The following is a 10,864-nucleotide window of genomic DNA, read 5'->3' as shown; positions in this document are numbered from 1 at the left end:
TGTATTGAGGGAGCATATCGGTGTCATCTGTCTTGTGTATATGGATGACATCATTGTTTTTTCCACTAGTTTGACAGAGCGTCTCGACAACCTGTCAAAGATTTTCGCTACGCTTCAGAAACATAACTTAAAAATTCAACTAGACAAGAGCGAATTCCTTCAGAGGGAAGTTGCCTTTTTGGGTCACATTGTGACGACGGATGGAGTTAAACCAAATCCGGACAAAATAGAAATTATTCAAAAATGGCCGATTCCTCAAAATGAAAAAGAACTACGAGGTTTCCTCGGGATTCTTGGCTACTATCGGAAGTTTATTCGAGACTTTGCTAAGATAGCAAAGCCTCTCACTAACGCTTTAAGAAAAGGTGAATCGATTACACATTCAAAAGAATTTACAACAGCCTTCGAAAAATGCAAGAATATTCTTTCTGGAAGCGATATCCTACAATATCCAGACTTTTCAAAACCATTCGTGCTGACTACAGACGCTTCCAATTTTGCTATTGGAGCAGTTCTGTCCCAAGGTGTCATTGGTAGTGATAAACCAATAGCGTTTGCCTCCAGGACCCTGAATAAGTCAGAGGAAAAATACTCCACTATAGAAAAAGAACTCCTCGCGGTTGTATGGGCCTGTAAATATTTTCGACCATACCTTTATGGACGAAAATTTATCCTGTACACCGATCATAAACCACTAACATATGGTTTAAACCTAAAAGATACTAACAACAGACTAGTTCACTGGCGTCTTTCGCTGAGTGAGTTCGAATACGAGATCAAATATAGGCCAGGGAAACAAAATATCGTTGCAGATAGTCTATCCCGAATTCAAAACGAACTTAATGTGAACGAGAGCGTCTCATCCGAGGACATGAGCATACACTCTGCTGATACAGACGCTTCAGAGTTCATAAAATGTACCGAATTACCCTTGAACACCTTCAGCAATCAAATTGTTCTCAAGATAGGACCAGATGAACCAGATGATTATCAACAAATTTTTCCGAATATCTTTCGAAGAACAATCACAAGGTTGGTATTTGGGGTACCTCTATTAATAAGAATATTCAAAGAATATATGGACCTGAGACGAACGAATTGTATTCTTTGCCCAGAGTCTTTAATGAATAGTATACAAATAGTTTATAAAAACTATTTTAGTAGATGCAAGACTTTCAAAGTATTCATGACACAGAAACTCTTAATCGACGTAACTACAGCAGAAGAACAAAGTCTTCTAATAGAACAAACTCATGAATCAGCTCATAGAGGTGTTTGGGAGAACAAAAAACAAATTTCTAACAGATTCTTTTTCCCTAAAATGAGATTCAAAATTCAACGATATGTAAAAATATGTGAAGTGTGTAACAAAAATAAGTATGATAGGCATCCTTATAAAATCCGTCATGGTTCAACACCTAACACAAAAAAGCCTTTGGAAATTATTCATATTGATATTTTTATAACTCAACCCTATATTTTCCTATCAGTTATTGATAAATTTTCCAGATTTGGTGTCTTAATTCCCAATCAATCCAGAACCATAACAGATATTAGAAAAGGTTTATTGAAATATTTCTCAACGTACGGAACACCCGGACTAATTGTTAGTGACAACGAACCAGCTTTGAGATCAGCAGAGATAAGAGGTTTGATCCAAAATTTAAACATCCAAATTCACTTCATCCCGGCCAATCACAGCGAAAGCAACGGAATGGTCGAAAGGTTTCACTCCACGATAGCAGAAATCTTTCGATGCATAAAACATCAATATGCTGATCTGAATAATAAGGAAATTTTCTTGATTGCTAGTACTTTATACAATAACACCATCCATACTGCTACAGGTCTTAAACCAAGAGAAATATTTTATGGGTTAAAGGACGGGCAGGAAAGACCTCTGAATATCGACACCATGCTTGAAGAACGCAACAAATTTCATGATGAAGTTATCTTAGCTAACGAAAAAACAAGAAGCAAAGATTTACTCTATCATAACAAAAATCGAGAGGTAGAACCACATATGGATGAGAATAAAACAGTTTACAAAAAAGTACAAGGAATTAAGAGAAAAACCATTCAGCGATATTTCCAAACCAGAGCTATTGAAGACAAAGGAAGAACAGCTCGCGATAGCACTGGTCGGGAAATTCATAAAGAAAATATTAAAAGACTTTGAAACTAACTTTCATATTTTTCAGATGGACTGGCTGATCATCATAATGACCTTGATTCCTTTTTCCTACCCAAAATTCATCCAAATTCACGATATCACAAATAACCCAGGCGCATTGACTCTCAGTACGGGAGAAGGCATGATTTTTGAAGGATATAATAGATTACTTCACACAGTTGATTTAGAAAAATTCGGAGCTACAATAGGGATATTAGAAAGCCTAGTCTCAAAAATTAATAGTTCGACAGGAGATTTCTCTAATTTAATCGACTCGAAATTCAAAGAAATATTCAACACTTATAAAGCCCTTCTCCCAGGAACATCCAGGAATAAACGATCAATAGAAACATTAGGAAGCGCTATAAAATTTATAACAGGCAATCTTGACGCAGAAGACTTACGGCAAATCAATTCCAATATAGACTCCATCAAAATATCTGATAACAAACTCATTGACCAAAATAATAAACAAATTGCCATAAACCAAGAATTCCAAAATCGTATGCAAACATTGTCAAATAGAATAAAGACCTACGAGAATGTTATTCAAAAATTGAACACACAAAATAGGTATTTGATTACAGAAAATTCTAAGATTTCAATACTTTTTCAGTTAGACACAGTGTTACAAACTCTAAGAACAATCGAAAATGGAATAGCGCTTGCCAAATTAAACATTGTTAACAGACAAATTTTAACTATTAATGAACTGACCACAATAGCTCATCAGCTTAAGCAAATTAAATTAGATAATCTAGAAGATGCTTACAATTACCTCTCAGTAACCGTACTCTACCACGACTATCATCTCATCATCAGCATCGATATACCCCAATTATCACCCACTATATACGAGCGGATCATCATCGAAGAACTACCAGTACGAAACAAAACCATCAAAATCAATCATCGAATTATTCTCGTGCATTCCAACGAAACAATAGCTGTTCTTTACTTACTGAATATTACTAACGATTTGTGCATTGTTCCATTAATCAAAGGACAAAATGGCAAATGCTCTTTTATAGAATCTCCGCCCACTACAGAATATAAACTCCTAACATTCGGAACAATAATAGTCAAATCTACACTGGAAAACGTAATAATGAGCAGTACCTGCGGAATAAACCAAAAGGAACTAAAAGGAAATTTCCTCATTATCTTTCACAATTGTTCAGTGATTATTCAGAATCGACTGTTCGAAAGCCTAGAACTAAAATTTAATCACCCGATTATTTCACCGCTCGAAACACATCAAATCGAGGAAACCCATCTTGAAAAGTATTACAATGTTTCAGATCTACACAAAATGCACATCGAAAATAGACAACGTATAAATTCGCTTGAAATCCACCACTTCTCGTCCATTGGAGTATTCCTCATCATAATTCTGATAACCCTATCTACATACAGCCAACGTAAACGGATAGCAACATTCTTCAGAAAACGCACGGGACGTGCTCATCTTGAGGAGAGAGTAGTTAACGCCAAATCTGCGACGTCAGCAATTGTGACCAAGGGGTCATCTATCGAGTCTGCCACACCGGCACCTGCTATACGATATGTCACGACATCGAGCCAGCCTAGTTCTGGATCAGCACTTTCGACGCATGGATACTTGGAAACACCGACCATCAGGGCGGACAACGTGACCAGCAGACCATCGTCAAATGCAGGATCAGCAGCTTTAGGGAAAGCCAGGGCCATCGTGCAGTCGATATAGAATAAATAAAGTCAGTCTAGTTCTTACCTCCACAGTGTGAAGTTTAGTTACTATTTTTAAAAATCCGAAATCCCCAAGTGGGTTATTAATTTATATATATATATATATATATATATATATATATATATATATATATATATATATATATATATATATATATATATATATATATATATATATATATATATATATATTTATACACACTGAATATATATATACACACTGAAGTCTTTTTTTATGCGAATTTACGTACCGCATAAAAAAAAACGCATAAAAAAAACCGCATAACTCTGAAAATTCGCATAAAAAAAAACCGCATAACTCTGAAAATTCGCATAAAAAAAACCACATAACTCTGAAACTTCGCATAAAAAAAGACCGCAGAAAGGCAAACCGCATAACTCTGAAAATTCGCATAAAAAAAAACCGCATAACTCTGAAACTTCGCATAAAAAAAAACCGTATAACTCTGAAAATTCGCATAAAAAAAGTCGCGTTAAAAAAACCGCATAAATAAAGGCCGCATAAAAAAAGACCTCAGTGTATATATTTGATATTCGACACCTTTTCTGAGAAAATCAGATTTGAAGCGTGAAAATAGCCCTTTAAAACCTTCTAAAACACACTGGCCTCAGTCCTTAATTGGTATGCTCTGATCTTGTGTCATGCAAGCTCGGAATTCCATGTTATGTCGTTTCCCCATGAAAATTGACAACAACCTCTGGATAAATTTTGAATGCTTAAGATTAATTTCTAATTTATATTAGATGAACTCGATTGATAATGAGAAATAGTTTATCGCTTCAACCGAAATCGCAGAATGATAGAGAAACTTAACGCTAAAAAATTGCTTGCATAAAAAACTTGATCACAAGCTTGGCGAAGAGAAGCTTAATTATCGAAATCGCAAGTATGTATAAAGATATAATTGCATATATTTGGGATAGTGGTGTAATTTCGTCGGTCATAAAACAAATGCAAATCAAGACAAATGATGTTCAGTGTTGGTTCGGATTGATTGAACTTTTTGATTGTAGATCATTAGAAATTTTGGTTGCCTTGTTCCACATCAACGGCTCGAACAACCCCATGGGGCTTATCCTTGTAGTTTTTTTTATTAGATGTGTACCTTATATGCTCACTGAATCGGTTTCTAAATTGTTGTAACGGGTATGGAGCTTTTTCGATGTAATGCAGCATTGTTTGAAGATAATTCTCGAACGGGAATGCGGAGAAATCATCTAGTTTACCATGTAACATACAATCGTCTGCTAAATGCGTTAATAGATGAAAATTGTATACAAAAAACTGTTCTCCATACAAACTCATAAAGTCTCTGGCGAATGCTTCTAGTATGTTCTTTGCAATATTATTCATGGTGCAATGTAGTGTTGGATGACAAAGTATACGTATGGCGCTATGCAGTTTTATGAAATGTTTGTAATATCGTTTATCTAGCATATCAACGAAGATAAATGGTCCAAAATAAAGTAACATAAGACGTAATTCAGTAGCTTTAAACCACTTTAAATCCGTTAAAGGTCTCGGAGTTCGTTCAAAATCACAGCAAATCTGTTTTTTCCGGCCTCCTGTCACGACGCCATCTTGATGAGATCAAAATCGGAACTTCAAAATCAGCTGATTGCAACGTAAACAAACAAACAGTAATACATTTGTTTTACTCGTTTACCTTGTTTAGTGCACGAAAATTAGTGAATTTTAGGTCGACTCTCTCACAATAACTTGTCGGTTTACCTAAAATACAGCAGACAGTGTTTTGGGACATCAAGTGGAGATAATTTTCACAATTTGAGAGTCGCGATGAGTATCAAAACATCGCAGTGTTTGGGGCTCGAAACGCGAGGGGCTCAACGTAATCGGTAAACTTTCAAATGGCTGGTGCTCACATACCAGATGGGTGGTTTTTTTACGCAAAATATTCTTCGATCAATCTCTCCTTTGAATTATACTCAAATGACAAGTTATAGCGAAACTATTTAACCAGTGTTTTAGGATTGTACGGAACACGCCTAACAAAACATTGTGCATATAATCAATCGGTACACATGAAATGCAGCCAATCCCAATTTGTGCCAAAGGTGGAAGCTTATCGACCCTCAAATGATGACCATCAGTTAGATTCAAAAACGATTCATCCGTACGCAACTCATGAGATCCTAAATTTATGAACGTAGTACAGTTCCCAATGTGTTCTCCTCTGGTATTGCATTTGAGACATGCGTAGAAACCGGTATGTCCCTGTAAACATGTTTATTAATAGGTAAAATTGTGATGATGAAAAAATTTATATATATATATATATATATATATATATATATATATATATATATATATATATATATATATATATATATATATATATATATATATATATATATATATATATATATATATATATATATATATATATATGTGCTTCTTATCTTATAGCCACAAAATTCGCGTTAATAATAGTGAAGGTCGCTCTCAAGTTTTCGTTAACACTAGATTGTCCGAAAATTTCTGCTTGCCAATATTTGTCATTAAAAAGCAGTCAAAATTATTGCTGTCTTGAGCAATCTAACCAGTATTAAGGTCATCGTCCAGGTACCATGCGCTCAGTGATTTTAGGAAATTTTCGATGGTAATTTTGAAGAATTTGCCAAAACCAAAAACATAAAGACCTTTCAAAAGCTTTTATCTACCTGCAGGGCAAAAATAGCTGAAAAATTCGGAGGATTTCCTGAGTCTTATCAAAAATAGCTCTGAAAAATGTGTGTTTTTCTGATCTTTCACTATTATCTGACAAAATAATGCGATGATATACTTTTTGTTCATGTGAACCTTATGATGGCTAAAAAGATTACATTCTGGTATATTTTTGGAAAACCTTTTCACGGTTTTCATAGAAAATCAAAGAATTTAAAAAATTTTAACGAAATTTGTAATATGAAATTCGTTGATTTTCCATGAAAAGCGTGAAAAGATTTTCCAAAAATGTGTCCGAATGTGTTCCTTGTATCCAGCATAAGGTTCATTAACCCTTTGCGGACGAGCGGCGGATATATCCGCCCAAGCCTTTTTACCGTTGCGGACGAGCGGCGGATATATCCGCCCAAGCCTTTTTACCGTTGCGGACGAGTGTCGGATATATCCGCCCAACTCTCGCGCTGCGGCTAGCGTACGTCTGCCGTCGTAGGCGATAAGATACACATGGGTATACTAGCCTAAGACGTCAAGTGGCCTCTCAATGAAATTAGAGACTTTTGAACGATGAAGTCTTATCACAGACTAACAGACAGGACACTCAAATTAGATTCTTCAATCATTTTAACGGTCATTTCGAATATTCCTTTATTTGGGACAGTACTCACATGTGTCATAATGGCGCCACGTTACCCTATCAAAAACATGCTGTCTGTCATCTAGACTGTGTTTATTTTTTTCATTTACCAACAGAGTTGCCATTCATACAGAATTACCTGTAATGTATTGATTTGTATACGTCCATGCGAATTTCATGCAGGATACAAATTTAATACATATTGCCAAAACTATATACATAATTGTGCCTACTTCTCATCCTCCAACGCAATTCAAAATCGAACCCGTTTTGTTACAATATTTACTTGTTTCTGGTCTGCCGCCACTTAATTTCGGGTGACAATTACCAACACAACAAAAAATTGTCTAGATGAACAACGTTGAGAAAAATAAATGGTAACCTTCCAACATCGCGGAAAAGTTAAATATATTATCAACGTAATCCAATAATTTATTGTGGCGATTCATTTTCAAATATTTTGATGAAATCAGGCATCCCTGCAAGCAGCTGATCGGTGTTGACAAAAGAGGGGAAACCGACTAGTAAAAAAACTTGTACATAACACAAGGGGTGTACATATAGTAAATTTTCAGTGTACATATAGTAAAATTCAGTGTCACTGCCAGAGCAACCAGCAAAGTTTTCCGCATATTTTATATTTTATAACATCCTACACACGATGGCGAAAAGATCCAGAGATAGTACGTTCAATAGTGACAGTGATGATGAGTTCCAGTTTGACTCTGACAACACAGGTGTCATTAGTTCATCCAGTGGAAGTGAAATCCTTGCAACAAGCAATGCACCCAGGCGCTTCAATGTGGGCAGTGATAGCAGCAGTAATGAAGACATGATTATTCAGGAAAATGATGGCCGTAGTGATAATGAATGGACGAATGTTACAAATCACGATATCATTCCGCAAAAAATACAGTTTAGTTCTGGATCACGAACCCCTGGTTCACAACTACAATCAACTTATAAGGAACCGTTAGATTTCTTCAACTCGTTCTTTACGGAAGAGTTGATCAAGAAAATAGTTGAGGAGACTAATCGGTACGCAAATGATACGATACAAAGAAAACATGTAAAAAAGCGGTCCACATGGCGTACATGGACTAATGTCACACTAAAAGAAATGCGAGCATTTCTCGGGATAATATTGCTTATGGGAACAATGCCACTTCCGAGCCTGAAGGATTATTGGAGCACCGACAGGAAATGCAGGATCCCGTACTTTGCCGAAGTATTCAGGAGGGATCGATTTCTACAAGTATTCTGGATGCTTCATACAAATGAAAATACTGAAGGTAGACAAAACATGACAACAAGGACGCAGAAAATTAGCAATTTTTTGGATTACATTGATAGTAGATGTCGAGAAAATTTTGTACCCGGGGTGCAATTATCAGTGGATGAATCCATCGTCAAATTCAAAGGGCGAATAACTTTTATTACGTACAACCCACAGAAACCAACCAAGTGGGGTATCCGCGTTTACGTTCTTGCAGACGCTAATACTGGTTATATACAGACTATTTTACCATATTATGGCAGTTTTACTACAGAGAAATTACTTAGACCAGATCTGCCAATAAGTACAAGAATAGTCTTACAACTATACCACAATTTCTTGCAATCCAATCCTGGCGCTGTAGGATACCATATTTTCAACGACCGATATTTCACAAGCATTCCCTTGGCAGATGCACTACTAGAACTGAAATGTCATCTGACTGGAACTATCCAGACAAATAGGAAATTTATTCCAGATGAAATAAAGAATCCAAAGATCGCGAAAAATGAGATGGTTGCCTACAGACGGAAAGATTTATTATTATTGGCTTGGAGAGACAAGCGTATTGTGACCATGCTCAGCACCTGTGCTACCTCATCTTCAACAACCGTCACTAAAAGGTCAAGGAAAGAAGGAGTAACTGATACTGTGAAGCCAGATGTGGTTTTGAATTATAATAAATACATGGGCGGGGTCGACAAAGCAGACCAGTACACAGGCACGTACTGTTTTATGAGAAAGTCCCAAAAATGGTGGCGAAAATTATTTTTTTGGGGATTGGACGTTTCTGTGATAAATTCCTATTTATTGTATCAGGAACATCACAAGAAACACAACTTAAAAAAGTTAAGCCATTTGGAATTTGTACGTCGCTTGGTAGATCAATTGGTTGGAGATTTTCGAGATACTGATCCCAAGCCTCCTTCGACTTCTACAACAGCGGAAAGGCTCAACGGCCTTCTACATATTATTCGGCGAAACGAGACAGGAAGAAGCAAAGATTGTGTCGTATGCTCGAATCGGAAGGTAAAGCATGGAAGGAGAGAATCGATGTACTATTGTGCTACTTGTTCAGCTAAGCCGACCTTGCACATAGGTGATTGTTTTGAGCGATACCACACAAAGGAACAATATAAAACGTATAATATGTAAACACAACTACATTTGTTTGTTTATGGTTTTGTTAGATTTTCATAAAAAAAGTTATTTGTTAGTAAATTTGTTTGTTTATAATTTTTACGATTTTTTGGATAATTTATTTGAATAAAGCCTTAATTTGTAAAACGCAAATATGCGACGTGAAAATTTTCTTTACTGCACGCTCCAATACCTGTCGTCCACAGCGACGCTCGCCCGTCGAGCGTCTCCGTCCGCAAAGGGTTAAAAAAATTAATGCCATCGAATTATTTTTTCAAATAATTGTGAAAGATCACAAAAAAAAACTCAATTTTTCAGAGCTATTTTTGATAAGAATCGCCATTTTTGCCCTGCAGATAGAAAAAAGCTTTTGAAAGGTCTGTATGTTTTTGGTTTTGGCAAATTTTTCAAAATTTCCATCGAAATTTTCCTAAAACCACCCGCGCGCATGGTACTTGGACGATGGCCTTAAACATAAATAAAAACAATTATGGATATTATTGTTCTGAGATACTTTTGCATGCGTCCAACCAACACGTTGTACCTTACCGACAACCGTTTTCATCTTCTCTCTTCGAATACAAACGATTATTTGGCTGACTCAAAAATTCATAAAATTCCAAAAGGAGTTTGGTTTCACATAGTGTTTCGTTTCAGCTATTTATATCTTTAGAAACTTTTTATGTGATTATAACAAACCTTAATGTCCAAAACATATGATTTAGCTGGAGCATCCATTACAAAGGCCGATAATTTAAGTTTTACAGACATGCTATCCATTGTAAATCCAATCGTAAGAACACTGAGCAACTCACGCACAAATTCTTCCATAAATAAATGAATATCCGGAGGTTTGCCAGATCCATGAAACACAGCAAATGGTAGTACCTCCGGGAACTCTTCAAGTTTCAATAGTATTGGCCAGAATGAGCTATCGGAACTTTTTGTCAGTGGTATTCCATCAATTCCGAATTGAAGGTGATAGCTTTTTTTTTATATAAGTTCGCATGAATGTTTGTCCAATATATGAGACAGCATTTTCGTTATACCAAAATAACAAAATTCCCTATGTTCCAATCGCTGAACCGCCACATCCACAAGTTTTGCATTGGTTTTCAATGCTTTTATTGTTTTAGGCAACTGTGGAAAATGATGTTGTTTTAACTACGCAAGTAAATTGTTAGTCGCTCTTTCAGATATGTTGAA

General features: G+C 35.9%; 2 protein-coding genes across 2 annotated transcripts; one reads left to right on the top strand and one right to left on the bottom strand.

The window, feature by feature from the left end:
* Positions 1-3,942: 3,942 nt before the first annotated feature.
* LOC131428888 (uncharacterized) lies at positions 3,943-5,948 on the bottom strand. Its single transcript, XM_058592949.1, has 3 exons — positions 5,870-5,948; positions 5,029-5,503; positions 3,943-3,949 (listed from the first exon to the last, which is right to left on the bottom strand). Exons 1-3 carry the CDS (start codon positions 5,946-5,948, stop codon positions 3,943-3,945), a joined length of 561 nt encoding a protein of 186 aa, XP_058448932.1.
* Positions 5,949-7,332: 1,384 nt separating this feature from the next.
* On the top strand, positions 7,333-9,871 carry LOC131429810 (piggyBac transposable element-derived protein 4-like). Its single transcript, XM_058594196.1, has one exon. The coding sequence runs from the start codon at positions 7,904-7,906 to the stop codon at positions 9,671-9,673; it is 1,770 nt and encodes a 589-aa protein (XP_058450179.1). The 5' UTR covers positions 7,333-7,903; the 3' UTR covers positions 9,674-9,871.
* Positions 9,872-10,864: the final 993 nt, after the last annotated feature.

Source organism: Malaya genurostris, chromosome 2, assembly GCF_030247185.1.
Source record: "Malaya genurostris strain Urasoe2022 chromosome 2, Malgen_1.1, whole genome shotgun sequence".
Taxonomy (NCBI): Eukaryota; Metazoa; Arthropoda; class Insecta; order Diptera; family Culicidae; genus Malaya; species Malaya genurostris.
This window is presented reverse-complemented; position numbering and strand designations above follow the sequence as displayed.

Coding starts and splice junctions, on each gene's coding strand:
- LOC131428888 (XM_058592949.1), bottom strand. CDS start 5,948: ATGCACAATGTTTTGTTAGGCGTGTTCCGTACAATCCTAAAACACTGG. Junction 5,504..5,869: donor CGCTATAACTTGTCATTTGA/GTATAATTCAAA, acceptor GATCTCATCAAG/ATGGCGTCGTGACAGGAGGC.
- LOC131429810 (XM_058594196.1), top strand. CDS start 7,904: ATGGCGAAAAGATCCAGAGATAGTACGTTCAATAGTGACAGTGATGAT.